This window comes from Thamnophis sirtalis, unplaced genomic scaffold (assembly GCF_051295495.1).
Source record: "Thamnophis sirtalis isolate CommonGarterSnake01/CBP01778 unplaced genomic scaffold, rThaSir2_p1.2 scaffold_9, whole genome shotgun sequence".
Lineage (NCBI taxonomy): Eukaryota > Metazoa > Chordata > Lepidosauria > Squamata > Natricidae > Thamnophis > Thamnophis sirtalis.
Window position 1 is genome coordinate 51,871,595 of NW_028261389.1, and position 20,261 is coordinate 51,891,855.

The 20,261-nt window shown below is 39.5% G+C and overlaps 1 protein-coding gene across 1 annotated transcript in view; it reads left to right on the top strand.

Annotated features, from left to right (window-relative positions):
* SLC38A1 (solute carrier family 38 member 1) overlaps positions 1–20,261 on the top strand; it is a 102,274-nt gene that overhangs the window by 57,530 nt on the left and 24,483 nt on the right. The window contains 7 exon segments of the mRNA XM_087723551.1: positions 1,145–1,218; positions 2,083–2,175; positions 2,896–2,977; positions 4,982–5,064; positions 9,747–9,805; positions 9,907–10,032; positions 12,427–12,506. Of these exon segments, the coding sequence (XP_087579677.1) occupies positions 1,145–1,218; positions 2,083–2,175; positions 2,896–2,977; positions 4,982–5,064; positions 9,747–9,805; positions 9,907–10,032; positions 12,427–12,506 (597 nt within the window).

The window sequence follows — 20,261 nt, forward strand, 5'->3', positions numbered from 1 at the left end:
AAGCCACAGAGGTGGCAATTTCCTTGAGGGTGTTTCTCAGCAGCAGAATTTCACAAAGCTCCCCTTGTGATCCTCATATAAATTTCACAATCCTGACTTCTATTACTCAGTGCTCTTGCTCTTACATTATCCCAATAAACGGAATCTGCAAATCAGATTTATACTGTAATTAACTGCATGACAATTTGAAACTATAAAACCTGAAATAGTCTCCTTATTTTGCAATTCTGCTTGCATATTTGGAGTAAAACCTTTTGAATGCACAGACAGCCTTTGGGCTAAGAACATCCAATTTGAAGATAACACCTACTTATGAACAGGGCTCCCTGTTACAAAATGTCAGATGGCTGCCTTGTTACAGTACTTAAAATGGCAGACAGTTGATTGGCAACATGATCCAACTCAAAATGGCAGATGAACCACTGAAACTATACAGTTCTTTCATTCAAAAGCACACACTCACAAAGTAGAGTGTGTGCTTTTAATATAGTGTACAGCCTGTTTTCAGTAACTCATGAAAACATTGCATGGCTTCAGTGCTTTACCTTTTTTGTCATCATAAAGAGTTATAGACAGGGCAACAGAACTTGATCTTAACCTATGGAGTGTCTGTATTGAGATTGTGTATACAATTCAATTGCAATTCATGTTTTCCTAAGAACACATTGCTTCTGCAAAAATAGAATTGTGATTAAATACCTATTATAATTTTGGCACAAATTGAAATAAGATTGAGAAATAGGATCTTTCCCTATGAAAAAGTTCTTCAGCAAGTATTCTTAAAATTGATTTTCTGAGTATTTCAGTGTAAAGAATATCTAGAATTAGCACAACAAATTATTTGTTTAGTATTAATAGCTAAATTTAAAGTTGCTACACTCAGAAGTGTGTGAGCTCCAATGTCCTCAAAATGCTTAGTCAAAAATTCCTTAGGGCCAAATGACAAATTTCATTCAGAGCAATTATTTTAATATATCATTTGTTACTGTGTTATTGAGCCAATCTGCCTTCCCCCAAGTAATTATGTTAACCTATGAGAGGTCCTTATGGTTTAAATTAAAGTTATATTCATATTACTGCTTTACATCCACGCTTACTCAAATTTTATAGTGCTAAAAAGTATTTTTCTTATTTTTTCTTATAGGTTGCTTTTGATTTCAGTGACACTGCTCTCCATTTATTCAATAAATCTCCTGTTAGCATGTGCAAAGGAAACAGGTAATTCATAAAACTTTATATTATTTCACTTTCACAGAATAACAGAGATAATGAATATGGTATATAAAAGCCTAAATCATCCAGCCTGTTTTATTTTGCTTTATTAATTCTAAAAGAAATTAAATATGCTTTGTTAAACCAAGAAAAAAATAGAGCCGTTGTTTAGTTTTGCTTTAAACTAAAAAAGTATATAATGCTATAGTTCAAATATGATCTTAATAAGAATGAGGTTAAACAGTATATGAAAATGTATGTTTTAAAAGTGAAGGGAAAATAAACTGAGCGAAAAGCATGGGAACTTTCAGAGTTGGTTTTCACCAGTTATGCCAATATGATCTATCCAATCAATTGTTCTTTGAGGAATCTGCCTGCCTCAGAGCTCTGCTTTCTATGGGTGCATTACTTAGAACACTGACATTCCCATCATTACAACCTCATAATATTTTTGGTAAACCACCACCACAAATATTCATTGAATGAAAATTGTGGTTGATACTCTTGCAATTTATTTTATTTTAATTTTGAGTAAGGATGATCACAGCAATTTAACAACCTCATTTTCACTGTCCTACGGTTCAATCGGAAGGAAAGAGGTCAGCAATATTGGTTTTCACAAGTGTTCCCTACGTTTCAAGGCTATGAGAAGTGAAGACAATAGTTTCAGACTTTTTTTTTTGCAAAGAACTGGAGAGAACAAATGCAGAGGTGCTTTCTGCTTCTTATGCTCTACTTCCCATTTGTCAGTTAAAAGATAAAAAATAAAATATGATACACATAGGTATGCAACAAATATACAGTATATGATTAGAGGTACTGTTCCTCGTTGTGATTAATTGCCATCTCTCTTCACCTTGGTTTAATTAGGCTGCATGGTTTATGAAAAACTTGGAGAACAGGTTTTTGGCACTCCAGGAAAGATTATTGTTTTTGGATCTACGTCTCTTCAGAACACTGGAGGTAAACAAAGTCTAAAGAAGCAGGAAAAATAAATAATTCATTCAGTAGATCTACTCAAGCATTTCATACTAGGAAGCTGCACTGGTTGCTTTGAATCATTTGCGGAAGGAGCCAATGAGCCATAGCTATTCACATATGTACCCATTTACCATCATCCGCATGTATACCATTCCTTTTCTCGCACATACACAAAAAACCGCATATGGGATCAGGACCGAAGTGAATGTGACTAAAATTTACTATTCCCAGCAGTCAATGGGAAAGTCCACAGGGAAGAAAGGGTAGAGGTTTTTTTTATTATTTTACTTAAAGCAACTACATGTGGAGCAGAAACATTTGTAGGCACACTAAACCCCAAGTTGCTTTAGCTATTGATTAATAGCTGATTTTAAAACAACTGCTGAAACTATGATATTCAATTATAGCTTGAAATGGCTTTAATATTATATCCTTTTCTGCAGATAATTAACTGTGGATGGGGATATACTACTGTAAAACAAAAATATTAGTTTTCATATGATTTTCCCTTTCTACCATTTCATTTCATTATTATTTTAGTATTTTATTGGTGCAAGTTCTATACATGTAAAAAAAAGCACATACCCTATTTCCCTTACTACCCATGGTATGAATTTTGGCAAATATTCTCTTTTGACAAATGTACAGCATTGTATGCATAAGGCACAATTTCTTGTTTCTTTTTATCATGCTTTCCTCCAGCTATGTTGAGCTACCTCTTTATAGTTAAAAATGAACTGCCTGCTGCCATAAAGTTCCTTATGGGAGAAGGTGACACATTTGTGTAAGTTGAATTTATGTTTTTTTCTGACTTGATTATTTTGGTGATTGGATGAAAGATTTATATAAAGTAGTCGATGCCAGGAGGAAATGCAGTCAGTCCTTGAGTTATGAATGTAATGGAGCCTACCCATTCCATTTGTAACCTGAGGATTCATAGGAGTGAATTGCGTAACTTGAATGTGACACTTCCTGCTTTTCCCACGCATTCGCTAATGAGGTTTCTTGGGGTGGGGAAGGCCATGGGGGACCTAGTAATGGAATAGGCCACCTGCTTCAGGCCACCCAAGTCCTCCCCTGACCTACTAAGATATCTCATTCTCTCTCCTCTGGAGTCCCCACAATTGCTCCCCCCCATCCTGCTGCACTGGGTCACTTACCTTATGAAGATCTGTCTCCTCTCCAGCCTCTCTCTTTCTTTGCCTGCTCCTTCCTTTCTCATTGGCAAAGTGCTTGATGAAGCCTTCGGCAATTAAAAATGAGGCACAGAGGGCTGTGTGTGCCCTTACGGGCCTCTTTTCTCGCCACCAAACCATTTGATGAAGCTTTCAGCAACAAAAAACAAGGTGTGGAGCACTGTGCATGTCCTTCTGGGCCTTCTTTCTCACCGCCAAACCACTTGATGAAGCCTTCAGCCACAAAAAATGAGGCACAGAGGGCTGCATGAAGCATTCCGGGCCTCCTTTCTTGCAACCAAACTGCTTGAGGATAGCTGTAGGCTTCGGCAGCCCTTTGCAAAAAGCCTTTGCCAGTAGGAACAGAGTTTCAGAGGGAAGCTCTCCTAAGAGCTTCCCGAACAGAGCTTCAGAGGGAATTCCCCCCCAAAGCTCCACTGTTGCCAACACAGGCTTTTGCTAAGGGCTGTTGAAGTCTATAGGGACACAACCTCCCTGCAGGTTTAAGCAGGAAAACAGCAAATGGAGGGAAGACCTGAAAGACTGAAGCCTTCCCTCAGTTTGCAAAAGTCCAGGTCTCAATTTGCAGAGAACAGAGGCCTAAAATGCGAGATCAGTAGCATAATGTGCTAATGAACTCGCGTGAGTATAGGCCTCTGTTCTCTGTGAATGCACTGAAAGCCTGAAGTAACAACGAAGCAGGCAAAAAAAACTGACAGAGGGGAGCTATTCGCAAGGTAGTTGAGTCTCCACAGGTGGAGTGCCTGTGAAGATCTGGCCGGGGGTGGGGGGATATGCAGGGTGAATGTTGCAGAGCCTCTGTGGTCATTTGTAAGGGCAAACAACTGCTGTAGTGCTACAGCATTCGTAATGTTAGGACTTGTTCATAAACACTAGGGGATGTTTATCGTGTAACTTCGAATATTTGCTTAGGAAACATTCGTAACCCGGGGTTTACCTGTAAATGGTGCTACTTTCCTACTTTTTAATGGAATGGTTTAAAAGAAGTGAAAAGGTTATCATTTCCATCTTTCCCTATATGGGCTCTGTGGAATTGTTTGAAACTATAACCTCTCAGAATTCCCAGTGTATTTGTAATCTTGGAAAATATAGTTCCAAGATATCCAGAAGGCCAATCCAGAAGAAAGTGTGGAAAAAATGCCCATTGTGAACAAAAATGAAAGGTTTTGGAGTTAAATGCAATGAAATGTCTTACTGACATGAACAACAATTGTAATCAGAAGTAATTGAGGCACTTTATGAGCATCATAACCAGAGAAACTACAAGTTTCATTGGAGGTAATTATTTGGAATGATCTGGCTGAAGCAAGCAATGTGCGAGTCTAGAGACCAGAGTGGGTTGGGATACTTTCTGTCTCTGGTACTTCCAGTCTTCTCTTTCAGGAGGCCTTTTTTCCCTATCTCAAATAGTAAACTGAAATAAAGAAACTAGATAGCTCTTATCAGATATAAATTGAAATATTACACATGGGGATTGGGATAAGGATTAAAATTATGCCAAATTTTGCCATCCATAATTTTAAATTTAACTACATTAAACAAATGGGAGATCAGAGTAAAAGTAATCTTTTGTTTTTAAAAATGTTTTATAGAGCCTGGTATGTGGATGGACGAGTTCTGGTCGTAGCTGTGACCTTTTTAATAATTCTTCCTCTATGCCTTCTGAAAAATTTGGGTAAGGATAAATTACCTTTTTTAGGTTAAAAGATTGTTGAAACTTAATTTTAAACATGTTTTTCTATCCCTTCCTTCTAGGAATGGAAACCTGAAAGTGCAGTTGGGTACAGATTGAATATATTTGGTTGTTTCAGACACTAAATCATGTCTTTGTTTCATTTTTCTATTTCTGAGATTGGTTATGTCCCAAAAAAGTTCTGCACTCCCCGAGAACAGTAAATAACTTAGCTTGCTTCAATTAAACACTGCTATTAAGATATGTTAATATTAAAAAGAACTATATAAACCTTAGTTTAGCCAAACATCATAAAATGTTTGTAAAGTCAAGATATTCTTGAGTTCCTAACCCAGAACACTGTTGTTTCAAGTTTTAATTTTACCAAGGCTCTACTACTTGCTTATTATATTACAAGCCCCCTGTATTTACCTCTTCAGAGCTTAATCATCTACAGTGTATAACAAGCTGTCCAGGTTTTTTTCATAAAAGTTCACCCAGGGAATCTAAAAGTGCCTTTTACTTTTGTATTGCTTACAACATGGGAATGCATTGGGTAATGTGAGGTGGAATTTTGAAAAGGACTAAAACTAGAAGAAAAAAGTAACTAAATTAGATACAGTATATTATTAGTATAATTATTATCAATTATATAATAATTGCCCCTTCTTTTCATACTAAGCATTACAATTCAGCAGCAAAGGTTTGCAGGATAGTGAAGCCCTTGCATTATAATCTAATGTTTTCTTTTTCTTCTAAAAATTCTCAGCCTTTACTCCTGTTTGGAATATAAAGTAATATTTTTGTAGTCGAGAACTTTTACAGTCCCATGTGAAGTATGGTTCTTAATTCTAATAAGTTTTTTTTCATTCAAACTTAAAACGTCTGCTTGAAAATTGCTGGTTAGTTTCAAGACATAGGTAAGAATGATATTAATAGTGGATTATCTTATAGCCAGAGAAGTTTTTAAACCATTTGAGTTATTACAAGAAAAAAATTGGATTACTGAAAATTATGAAATGGCAGTTTCATTTCTTGATTTGACAGTTTGGTCAAGAGGTACTACTCTAGTTCAATGTTCCCTCTAATTTTTTTTCAGTGTGAGCGGAAAAGTATAGCAATAGCAATAGCAGTAGACTTATATACCGCTTCATAGGGCTTTCAGCCCTCTCTAAGCGGTTTACAGAGAGTCAGCGTATTGCCCCCAACAATCTGGGTCCTCATTTTACCCACCTCGGAAGGATGGAAGGCTGAGTCAACCCTGAGCCGGTGAGATTTGAACCGCTGAACTGCTGATCTAGCAGTAGTCTGCAGTGCTGAATTTAACCACTGCACCACCTTGGCTCATTAGAGTATAGTGTTTGAGCGGCACATTTTCATGCCTGAGCACCTGAATTTTTTTCACAGATGTCACCTAAGACAACAACGAAATCAGTATTATTTGAAACTCAAAGTTATGTTTATTCAAGGGGCCCGCTTAATTAAAAATAATATCAGTATCACTTAACAACGCTCCTGCTTAGCAACCAAAATGTTGGCTCAGAAAGTCTGGCATTTGAAACAAAAAATAGCCTTTAAAGTTGTGGTGTGTTAGGAGCATTTTTATTCCTGCATTTTAAACACACACATACACACACACGGAGAGAGGGAAACATAGGAACTTCGAAGGGTGAATAATTTGAAATGGTAGTTGGAGAAAATAGTGTAAGTAAAATAGTGCTTTATATAATTAATGAATAGGTTTTTTTTTAATAGTTTCTTTTTACATTCATTTCTGTGTTCATTTTCTTGGGAATGAAATTCCTTGAGGCTAACTTAATTTTTGGAAGAAAAAAAATAATGCCTGTAAACCAGCAAGAAATTTAAGACAATCTTTAAAATTTGTATTCGAAGAATTTAACAAGAAGGCATTTCTGTTTGCATTGCTTTCAGCAAACATTTCCTATTTTTACTGCCTTTCATTCACCCACTTTTCACTGATATGTTTATACATATTCATTAAGTGACAGCATTTTGGCAGACAGCATTGCTTTTTCTACATTACTGTATGAAAATATCCTGCATCTAAAAATGACTGATCTATGGCCTTATCACTACTGTGACGAGCCCCCCCCCACCAGAATAACTGCTGCCGCCGCCTCCTCCTCCTCCAACAGCACCACCACATTTGCTGCCCGGCGCTGCAGCTGAGGTGAAGCCGCCAAAGCTCCCGCTGGCACCCCCGCCCATGGCAGTGGCGGCGGTGCCTGCCTCCCCCTCCGCTCGGAACACTTCACCTAAGCAGGGGTGCTGGCGGGAGCTTTGGCGGCTTCACCTCAGCCGCAGCGTTGGGCGGCAAATCCGGCAGTGCTGTTGGGGGAGGAGGAGGCAGCAGCAGATTCTGTTTCGAGCAGAAAGCAGGGCAAGGGATGGGAGGAAAGAAAAGAGCCTGAAGCGCCCGAAGCGATGGGCTTCCGGAAGGTGGAAAGCGGGGGGGGGGGAGATACCGGCAGGTCAGGCGTCCAGAAGAGCCATCTCGGTGCCGCCGAGGGGGGGGGACGCCAGGTGCTGGGCTGCCTCTGACTCGCCCTCTCCATGGCTCCCCAGGGCTGCAGCAAACCAAGCAACAAAGCGAGCTAGAAGGACCGCCGTTTTTTTAAAATATCTCTCCCAGTCTGGGGAAGTCCTTTGCGGGCGGCCAGTTCTAGCCGCCTGCAAAGGACTTCCCCACGTTTGCTTTGATAGAAATCTCTGCGCGGCAGTTAGAAACTGCTGCGCGGGGGTTTCTTGCCACATGCGCGGCCGCGCAGCCGCGCACCTTAGAGGGAACAGTGCTCTAGTTATAAATTACCGAATTTCTGACATGAAAAATTGTTTTTTAATTATTCTATATTCAGATGTTTTATAATAATATTGCTAAAATATTAGTTATTTACAAGAATTTAGAAATGAAAAGCTAAAATATCCTATATTAACAAATCACTGGCTGAGAATCTTAAAGAATATTAAATATGCATTTTTTAACCAGAGTTTATAACAAGAATTGGAGCTATTGAACAAAAACATTTTGAGATTCATTTATTTATTCATTTGATTTCTATGGCTGCCATCTCAACCAGGTGCCTATCTGCAGCTTTCAAGTCTAAAACAATAAAACATTTAAAACCATTTAAAATAAGTAAAAAAGTAAATATATATGACAGCTGAGATAATTATTCAATTTAAAGCCAAAAGATGGGGCCCTTAATACTTTCAGAATCCCAGCTTTCTATTGATGAATTATTGACAGAAGGACTGATCAATATTATTCCATGTGAATGAGCTATAATTATGTGTTTTTAAATCGTGATTTTTTAAATTATGTAATATATATTTATTGTTTCCTTTTCTTTTTTGTATTTTTGTTTATATTCCCATTGTCTCTTCCTATTTTCTTTCTTTTCTTTTGTTTCTTTTTTGCATATTAAACAAATATATTGGGGGAAAAATCTAAAGTTCAGCCAGGGCCCGTGTAATATAATTGGATCAAGGAGAGGCAGATTCAAGTAATCTCCCACTATAAAGCTCCCTGAATGAGTATGACCAGTTCTCTTTCTCCACTCAATTTTTCTTACAAATTGCTGATTTTGTTGAGATAGCCTTTAAAGAACACTTCCCCCTACTCCTGCCTGCCTCCCTGAGTTGTCAGAGAAGAAATGGTATATAAATGCAATTAATTAATTGAACTAGCTTCTAGACTAATTTATGCATCACACTGATGGCAGTAGAACTCCCGTTTTACAATGGAAAACATCAAAAAAATATTCCCTCAGAGTAACTCACACGACAGAGATAAAAATCAACCATGGTGATTTTTAAAAGATGGATGAATATATAATTAGACCGTGATTGACCAACTGTGAGGAACACACAATTGGAATATAACCTGAGTGTATTCCATATCAAGTACAATAGTTCAAAGTTCTGGTCATTACTTTTGAATAATCTATGCCACCTTCTCTAATTGGCTAACAGATGCAGATATATGCCAATGTAGTAAGAAGAACTTTGTTTAGATTCATCTTATGTACCAGTTGCTCCCTTTTGTTGTTTGGGAAGCCCTTCAGATACTAATATGGTGGTTACCTTGAGACAGGACTATTACAGTGTACTTATTGCAACACATTGGGCTGGTCTTGAAGACATTCAGAAGCTACATGTGGTTCAAAATGCAGCAGCACAAGCAATAACAGGCAATTCTCGTACTGCCCATAAATCATCACTGCTGTGCAACCTCTATTAATAAAGGAAAACAGTTGTAGCTCAGGGTTGAAACGAGGAGTCCTTGGTGCTCACTGAGCTTGGTTGTTTTCTTGCAGACATTCATTACCCAAAGGGTAACATTATCAGTGCTAAATCTATGAAACTATATTATATAGAAATATATTTCTATTTAAAGAGAATTTTTAATCAATACATCTTTAAATCTCTGAGGGAGATGGGCAATTTAGAAGATGAGAGAGAGAGAGAGAGAGAGAAGTAAAAATATTGAGTATTACTAGCCCAACTAAGAATCACTGCCTATTAAGTTCCATTATATTTATATGATCATTTAAAAAGGCGAATAATTTTGAAATGCATATAAGGGGTGGAATGATGATCTATTAAATACATAAATGAAAGTAATAATAAATTACTGAATATGTTGTCCTTTGAATTTCCATCAGGCTATCTTGGCTATACTAGTGGATTTTCCCTGACATGCATGGTATTTTTTCTCATAGTGGTAAGTTGGACTTAATGTTTCAATTTGGTCTGAGTGATTAAACTTTAAATTAAAAATTAAAATTATTTGCTGAATCTTTCAACTTTGATCCTTTATTGTAGGTCATATACAAGAAATTTCAGCTTTCATGTCCTTTTCTGGACAGAAATGCAACAGATGCTACCTTTTCCAATTTTAGTTTTGGCACAGAGGGATGCAGACCAAAGTATGTTACATTTAATTCTAAGGTAAGTTTTTTTTTATGCAGTATTTGCCATTTCTTTCTACTATAGAGCTATAGGTGTTACAGGAACATACAAGTTCAATTGTAGAATGTGCTTTTTAAAATTTTTAATAAGAAATCTCAGGGTGTATACTTTGTCCTGGTAATGGAGAGTAAAATTAAATGGTGCTTAAGAACTGTGTTCCATAGTCATATATCACTAAGCACATTCACTGAAATTTATTTTTCAAACATTTTTTTATTTTTTTATTTATTTGTCTTGTATGCCGCCCACTCCCGGAGGACTCCGGGCGGCTCACAAAAGACAAGGGAAAGGGGGAAACGAGACAAAGACAACATATTAAAAACAAAACCAACATTTACAATTTCCGTGGAGGTAGATGCTTCTCAGCCCCCCCAGCCTGCTGGAACAGCCAGGACTTGGTGGCTTTGCGGAAGGCCGGGAGGGTAGTAAGGGTCCGGATCTCAACAGGGAGCTCGTTCCAGAGGACCGGAGCTGCAACAGAGAAGGCTCTCCCCCGGGGAGTCACCAGCCGACATTGGCTGGCGGATGGAATCCGTAGGAGACCTAACCTGTGAGATCTAATTGGTCTGAGAGAGGTAATCGGCAGAAGGCGGTCTCTCAGGTACCCAGGTCCGATGCCATGTAGGGCTTTATAGGTAGCGACCAGCACCTTGAAGCGGATTCGGAGACTAATAGGTAGCCAGTGCAGCTCGCGGAGGATAGGTGTAATGTGGGTGTACCTTGGTGCACCCACAATCGCTTGTGCGGCTGCATTCTGGACTAATTGGAGTCTTCGAACACTCTTCAAGGGCAGCCCCATGTAGAGCGCATTACAATAATCCAGTCTTGAGGTCACAAGGGCGTGAGTGACTGTCCGATCCAGGTAGGGTCGCAATTGGTGCACCAGGCGAACCTGGGCAAAGGTCCCCCTGGTCACAGCCGACAGATGGTGTTCTAAAGTCAGCTGTGGGTCCAGGAGGACTCCCAAATTGCGAACCCTCTCTGAGGGGTGTATAATTTCACCCCCCAGCCTGAGAGATGGAATAGTTAGCCAATCTTTGGGAGGGAACATCAGAAGCCACTCGGTCTTGTCTGGATTGAGTGCCAACTTGTTTGCTCCCATCCAGACTCTAACAGCCTCCAGACACTGGCACATCACTTCTACTGCTTCGCTGAGTTGGCACGGGGCAGACAGATACAACTGCGTATCGTCTGCATATTGGTGATACTTAATCCCGTGCCGGCATATGATCTCACCCAGCGGCTTCATGTAGATGTTAAATAGGAGGGGGGACAGGACCGAACCCTGCGGCACCCCATACTTGAGGGGCCTTGGGGTTGATCTCTGCCCTCCGACCAACACCGACTGCGACCTGTCCGAGGGGTAGGAGGAGAACCACCGTAAAACGGTGCCTCCCACCCCCACCTCTCGCAACCGTCGCAGAAGGATACCATGGTCGATGGTATCGAAGGCCGCTGAGAGGTCAAGAAGCACAAGGATAGAGGGGTGACCCCTATCCCTGGCACGCCAGAGATCATCGATCAGCGCGACCAAAGCAGTTTCCGTGCTGTAACCAGGCCTGAAACCCGACTGAAAAGAGTCTAGATAATCGGCTTCATCCAAGGACCGTCGGAGTTGCGAGGCCACCATTTTCTCAACAACCTTCCCTACAAAGGGAAGGTTGGAGACTGGACGATAGTTGCTCAAAATGGCTGGGTCCAGAGACGGTTTCTTCAGGAGGGGTCTCACCACCACATCCTTTAGGAGGGGTGGGAAGATTCCCTCCTGGAGAGAGGTGTTCACAATCGTCTGGATCCAGCCGCGTGTCACCTCCCTGCTGGTCGAGACCAGCCAGGAGGGACACGGGTCCAGTATACAAGTGGAGGCATTCACCGCTCCCATGGCCTTGTCCACTTCATCAGGAGAAGCCCGTTGAAACTCAATCCATAAAGCATGCTCAAGACCCTCCCCCGGTACCTCGGCTGGTATCGTGCAATTGGAGTCCAGCTCTGTCCGAATCCGAGCGACTTTATCCGTCAAATACTGAACAAATTCCTCAGCTCTACCTTGTAGAGGGTCACCTGCATCCCTCCCTTTCAAGTGGGAGTGGGTTATTCTAAACAAGGCAGCTGGGCGCGATTCGGCGGATGCAATAAGGGCGGCAAAATGCGAACATTTCGCCGCCCGTATTGCCACGAGATAGGCTCTAATAAAGGCTTTCATCAGTGCTCAGTCTGACTCAGATTTACTGGCCCTCCAGCGACGCTCTAGGCGTCTCTTCATTTTACTACAGATGCAAAAGTATAGAAAATTCCAATTCTGATATTTGAAACAATAAAGACTTTATAACAACTTTACGAAAAGTATCCTGATTCTTACTTTTTTTTTAACAGAGTGTGTATGCTTTGCCTACCATTGCATTTGCATTTGTATGCCATCCATCAGTCCTTCCAATCTACAGTGAACTTAAAGAGTAAGAGAACATTTATTACTGATTATTAAAAAAGAACATTTTCATCTGAATGATAGGAATATTGAGTTATATACTGCAGTGCTGTCATTATCCAAAGGAGAGGGAATATTTGACACTGTTCCCTCCCCTCAGCATTCCAGAAAGATTTGATTCACTTGAGAGGGGGATTGACATGTTACTCGCTGGGCATTTTCTTTAGATTTGCACAGCTATTTGTAGAAACACCAACAATGCTAACACAGTCTAAATGAATCTTGAGCTATAGCACCATTGTTCACATCTGGCTCAAAGGCAGCTTAACCTAGCAGATCTCTATAAATGATGGGGTTTTTTTCTCCCTCTCCCTTTTAACCTTACTCTTTCAATCAGGTGTTTAAAAAAATTACGAATTACAATGTTTCCCCCAAAAGAAGACCTGGTCTTATTTTCTTTTGACCCCCGAAAAAACGGCTAGGGCTTCTTTTTGGGTGGGTCTAATTATTGACTCACCAACAGCCCCGCGGCAGGCCCACTTCTGCAACCGCTTGCCGCCACTTGCATGCATCGCCCCCAGCCTCCATTTCCCCATCAAAACCTTCCTTGAAAGCCCTCTGCAGCTGAGAAACAGGCTCTGGTTTGACGCACGCAGTGCCCCCGGCTTCCATTTTGCTGTCAGAGCCTTCCAAAAAGCCTTCCCCAGCCAATAACAGAGAGCTGTCCAGAAGGCTCTGACGGCAAAATGATCAATCTGGAGCTCTTTTATTGGCTACAGAGGGCTTTCAGGAAAGCCTCTGTAGCTGATAAAAGAGCTCCAGATCAATCTGGAGTTCTGTTATCAGCTGCAGAGAGCTTTACAGAAGGCTCTGATGGCAAAATGGAGGCTGGGGTGGTATGGTCAATCTGGACCTGTTTCTTGTTTGCAGAGGGATTTCCAGAAGGCCTCCGATGGAGAAATGGAGGCGGGGGGGGGGGTCCTGTTTCTCAGCTGGAGAGGGATTTCTGGAAGGCTCTGATGGTGAAATGGGGGGCGATGGCCAGTGGCGACGTGTGCGAATGCAGAAGAAGGCAAGGAAGGTGTCAGGGTATGTGAGGCCTGGCAAGTCGGGCCGTTCCAATCCCCCCATCCCCCCCATCTTAATTTTTACCTTGCCCCATGCCCTGCACCCTGGGGTGGGTGGGATTTTAATTAGGGCTAATTTTGGGGCTAGGGCTTAATTTGAGTCCATGCATTCAAAAACATGATAGGGCTTCTTTTTGGGGTAGGTCTTGTTTTAGGGGAAACATGGTATATCACTAAAATTTGGAAGGCAGGGTATATTGAATTCTCAAGTCTTTGGAGGCTTTTTTGTTTTAAATACATATAAGCCTAATTAAAAATCTGAAAGCACAGATATTTTCTGTATCCTGTAAGGTTTACATGCCTTAAGGCAGAATCATAATCCCAGAAATTGTATAGAGGTTATAGGTATATAAGTAAAGTAAATTACCCTGAAATTTTCCAAGTGTTTGGACTTGGTGTCAACCCAAGGGGTGTCAAACTCGCAACCCGCAAGCCAATTGCATCACATGTTGGCCCTGCCCCCGCCCGGTTTAGCGAAGGGGGGAAAGTCCCAAAATGTCACACGATGATGCTATGACGATGCAAGTTTGACACCCCTGATCTAGCCTGTTTCCTGTTAGCTGAGGTCCTTAAATTAGAAATTCAAGTTATTAAGCTTAACAGTTTATGTAAGCACAGTGTATACTGCTATAATGAGCTACTACTGCTTAATAGCCTATTTTGACCTACCATGGGTTTTTTTGATGGTTCGATGATTGCTTAGTACTGACACATTGAGGAAAATATTATTTATACATCAGCCTCAAAGGATTTACAACTTTTCATTACTTGGTTTGCTGTTTTGTTTCTTCTTTACTCTTTAACCAGATTAAAATATTCTTTGTAAACCAGATTCATGTTGTTGCTTAAATCAACAAATAGTTTTTTTCTTACAAGTCAGTATTACCTTCTTAGAACAATCTCAGAAATCTTAGTGCATTATTGCCTTTATCCCTATAGATCGGGGGGGGGGTCAAACCCATGGCCTATGGGCCAGATGGATCACACGCTGGCCACCCCCACCCCCGTTTTAGCAAAGGGGAAAAAGTTATGATACATTACATGACAACACTGTGTCATCATGAGTTTGACACTCCTGCTATAGATCATACATTTATATTTCTCTTGTCCTAGATTTTTAGCTGGTGGATATTTGATTGCATTTGATATCAGATTTAAATATAAACTCGAATGATGATACTACATGATATTATATGTATTTTGTTGATTTATTTATTTATTTAAAAATGTCTTATCCCATTTTAATGCATAGATGTTATTTTGAAGTTGAAAGTTAAAATGGGATCAAAATTAGCATCAATTAAAAATAGTTATCCAATAAAATAATATTAAATAACAGCAAGCATAGTCTTGGAATATTTTTTTCTGTCTGTTACGTAAAGACTTTCTAAAAATCTTGCTGAAAATCCACCAGAGAAGGGGCTAGCCTGTTCTCCCAAGGCCAGATATTAAATGGCTTGGATGCAGCTATTGTGAAAGTCCTTTCTGTTGTCCTTAAGATACTTGCTTTCATTACTTTCAGGACACAGAGAAGGAACTTTCCATCAAAATGTACATGCAGCCAAACTACCTCTAAGAAGTCTTGAATAAGCAATTTATATGTCTTCACTAATGCTTTGAATAGACATAGTAACAAATTCTATTCTAAATAGTAGTAGGTAGGGAACCAGCATAGATTCAGGATCTAAAAGAAGGGTTACTGTGAAGATATAGTCATCATCTTTCACAATGAATGGGGATGGATTTTTTCTTTCATTTCATAATCACAACAGAATCCTTCTCTTCCACTTCAAGAACTACCATAGCTTTCCTATAAAGCTAGATAGGAATTTTGGACATTACCGAAATAGGCTCACTGCAATCATTCCAGCAGCTGTTGTTTGTATTGAGAGAAAAATAAACTCACAGTGTTAATCCACATGTTTAATCACATATATTACTATACTTACAGTAAGTTCATTCATTTGCTTCCACTATAGATAGATCTTTGCACGGGCCCACTTGCATTGCTCTGATACTGTTACTAAGAATCTTGCAAAAAGAAATGAGGTAGGATGCTGGGAAGGAATAGCAATAGCAATAACAGTTAGACTTATATACCGCTTCATAGGGCTTTCAACCGTCTCCAAGCGGTTTACAGAGTCAGGATATTGCCCCCACAGTCTGGGTCCTCATTTCACCCACCTCGGAAGGATGGAAGGCTGAGTCAACCTTGAGCCGGTGAGATTTGAACCGCTGAACTGCAGATAACAGTCAGCTGAAGTGGCCTGCAGTACTGCACCCTAACCACTGCGGCACCTCGGCTCTTCAGTTGTGGTGCCCAATCTTGGAACCTAATTCCCATGGAGACTCTTTAGGACTTTCCCCCAGGATTAGAATTTTGAATGTGCAAGGGACCCTTGGCTCTTGTTTTAGTGAATGTTTTTTTCAATTTTGTGGTGCATACATTACACAGGTGAAACTTGAAAAATTAGAATATCGTGCAAAAGTTCATTTATTTCAGTAATACAACTTGAAAGGTGAAACTAATATATGAGATAGACTCATTATATGCAAAGCAATATAGTTCAAGCCATGATTTGTCATAATTGTGATGATTATGTCTTACAGCTCATGAAAACCCCAAATCCACAATCTCAGAAAATTAGAATATTGTTAAAAGGTGCAATATTCTAGGCTCAAAGTGTCCCACTCTAATCAGCTAATTAAGCTCTAACACCTGCAAAGGGTCTTGAACCTTTAAATGGTATCTCAGTCTGGTTCAGTAGGAATCACAATCATGGGAAAGATTGCTAACCTGACAGTTGTGCAGAAAACCATCATTGACACCCTCCATAAGGAGGAAAAGCCTCAAAAGGTAATTGCAAAAGAAGTTGGATGTTCCCAAAGTGCTGTATCAAAGCACATTAATAGAAAGTTATGTGGAAGGGAAAAGTGTGGAAGAAAAAGGTGCACAAACAGCAGGGCTGACCGTAGCGTGGAGAGGATTGTCAGGAAAGGGCCACTCAAAAGTGTTGGGGACTTTCACATGGAGTGGACGGAGGCTGGAGTCAGTGCATCAAGAGCCACCACACACAGACGGATCCTGGACATGGGTTTCAAATGTCGTATTCCTCTTGTCAAGCCACTCCTGAACAACAAACAATGTCAGAAGCATCTTACCTGGGCTAAAGAAAAACAGACCTGGTCTGTTGCTCAGTGGTCCAAAGTCCTCTTTTCTGAAGAGAGCAACTTTTGCATCTCACTTGGACACCAAGGACCCAGAGTATGGAGGAAGAATGGAGAGGCACACACTGCAAGATGCTTGAAGTCCAGTGTGAAGTTTCCAGTCTGTGTCGATTTGGGGAGCCATGTCATCTGCTAGTGTTGGTCCACTATGCTTCATTAAGTCCAGGGTCAACGCAGCCGTCTACCAGGAGATTTTGGAGCACTTCATGCTTCCTTCCGCAGATGAGCTTTATGGGGATGCTGACTTCATTTTCCAGCAGGACTTGGCACCTGCCCACACTGCTAAAAGCACCAAAACCTGGTTCAATGACCGTGGGATTACTGTGGTTGATTGTCCAGCAAACTTGCCTGACCTGAACCCCATAGAGAATCTATGGGGCATTGCCAAGAGAAAGATGAGAGACATGAGACCGAACAATGCAGAAGAGCTGAAGGCCGCTATTGAAGCATCCTGGTCTTCCATAACACCTCAGCAGTGCCACAGACTGATAGCTTCCATGCCACATCGCATTGAGGCAGTAATTGCTGCAAAAGGGGCCCAAACCAAGTACTGAATACATATGCATGCTTATACTTTTCAGAGGTCCGATATTGTTCTATGTCCAATCCTTGTTTTATTGATTGCATGTAAGAAGAGGAAGAAAATATTTCATTATCTCAAACAGTTTAAGAACGATGTAATTTGTTTGCAAGAAACTCATATCAAGTCAACTGATCAAAAATATTTGATCAACTCAAAACTTGGTCAACATTTTGCAGCTTCTGCTATGGAAAAGAAGAATGGTATAGTTGTATACTTAAGAAAAGATATGAAAGCTGAATTAATAGAAGCAGATCCCTTCGGAAGATATATTGCTTTAGACTTAATCTTAGAAGGGAAAAAGACATTACTTTTGGGAATTTATGCTCCCAATCAACAGCAAGATAGATTCTATAGAAATCTTCATGCTAAATTAGTACAGTGGGACTATAGTTCCTGTATACTATTGGGTGACTGGAATGGAGTGATAGACACTAAGAGAGATAAGAAGATTTCCCGCCTAAATACTAAGATGCGAGCAAAGTTACCCAAACCTTTCTTTGACATTATGGATGATTTTGAATTGAGAGATATTTGGCGAGAAAGAAATGCAGAGGAATATGACTTCACTTTCTTCTCAGACAGGCATCAATCCCTTTCAAGGATTGATTTTATTCTAACCACTAATGATTTGCTTTCTAGGGTCAAGAAAACAAAGATTGCGGCTAGGGTCCTTTCGGACCATAACCCAGTTTGGATGGAGTTGGGAAGGATAGTGCAGGCAAGAAGGTCTTGGAGATTGAATGAAAACTTATTTAGATATGAAAAGTATATTAATGATTGTAAAAAATTACTATCTGAATATTTTGTTTTGAATATGAATAAGGGTACATCTATGGAATTTGTATGGGATGCAAGCAAAGCGTATATGAGAGGAGTCTTGATGAATATAAATAAAACACATAGAAATAAGCAAGGGTTAAAACGAACAGAACTGGAAGAGGAAATTAAGAGAAAAGAGCTGGAGTTAACAAGGAACCCAGACGATACAAAGGTTAAGGAAGCTATTAACATATTAAAATCTCAATTTGACATGTTGATCTCTGACCAGGTAGCAACTAATTTATTATATGCAAAACACAATACTTTTTGTAATGCAAACAAACCTGGCAGATGGTTAGCTTATCAGATTAGGAAAAAAAGGAAAACTCGAAATATATCTAAACTGATTTACAGAGGGAAGGAGGTGTTTCAACAGGAAGAGATTCAAAAGGCTTTCTGGGAATTTTTTACAGAACTGTATAAAGGGGATAAAATTAATGGTTTAGACATAGACAAATATTTAGACAAAGAGAAAATACCTTCAGTTAGAGAAGAGCACAGGCAAAAATTGAATCAACCTATAACCTCGGGGGAAATCCTGCAGGTAATTAAGCAATTAAAGTCAGGGAAAGCACCAGGTACAGATGGCTTGACAGTGGTTTACTATAAAAACTTACAGTTAGAAATGGTAGAACCTCTTAGAGAATTATTTAATATGATTCAAACGGAAGGTAAAGTCCCTCCATCTTGGAAGACAGTGTTTATATCTTTGATACCCAAAGAAGATCAAGATACTACTCAACCCAAAAATTATAGACCTATTTCATTACTGAATGTAGATTATAAAATTTTTACTAAAATATTAGCAAATAGGTTAATGTTGGTTATTCAACAATTGATACATACGGACCAAACAGGTTTTATACAAGGGAGACAGATGAAAAGTAATGTCAGATTAATTATTAATGCATTAGAATATTTGGGAAAGAACAACCAGATCCCTGCTGCGTTTATATTTTTGGATGCTGAGAAGGCCTTTGATCGAGTTAACTGGCAATTTCTGCTGAAGATATTGCAAAAAATGCAGATAGGAGATAATTTTTTACAGTCAATTAAAGCAATATACCAACAGCAAACAGCACAAATCATAGTCAATGGAAGTTTAACAGACTCTTTTCAAATTGGAAAAGGTACAAGACAGGGCTGTCCTTTGTCCCCATTATTGTTTATTATAACTTTGGAAGTATTGTTGAATAAAATACGGGGCTTGGATGGTTTAAAAGGGATCAAGATTAGGCAGCAAGAATATAGAGTCCATGCTTTTGCGGATGATTTGGTCATAATATTGGAACAACCGCAGGAATCCAGTATGGTTTTAATGAATATGATTAATCAATATGGTCAAGTGTCTGGCTTCAAAATAAATTTAGGAAAAACCAAAATATTAGCTATAAATATGAATATTAAACAAAAGGAAGAATTAGGAGTGATGCTAGGATGTGAGGTAGTTAAAAGAGTCAAATATCTTGGAGTTAACATTTTAACTTCAAATGGGAAATTATATAAGCATAATTATGAACCACTTTGGCATAGCATACAGACAGAGATGAAAAAATGGGAGAAATTGCACTTATCTCTGCTGGGTAGGATAGCGGCAGTGAAAATGAACATTTTACCAAAAATTTTATTTCTTTTCCAAATGTTACCTATACTTAAAAAAGATGCGAACCTTTTAGAATGGCAGAAGGGTATCAACAAATTTGTGTGGGCAGGAAAGAAGCCAAGGGTAAAGATGAAAATAATGCAAGATGTACGTGAGAGAGGAGGATTGAAAATACCTAATTTAAAACTATATTATGATGCAGTGGCATTATCTGTAATTAGTGATTGGACTCATTTAACCAATGATAGAATATTGAATATTGAGGGACACGATCTGGTATTTGGCTGGCATGCTTACCTGTTATTCAACAAAAAATTGGATAAGAATTTTAAAAGTCATATTTTAAGAAATGCTTTATTGCGGGTTTGGAAGAAATACCAATATAAATTAAATGACAAGATACCTATGTGGGCAATTCCTAGA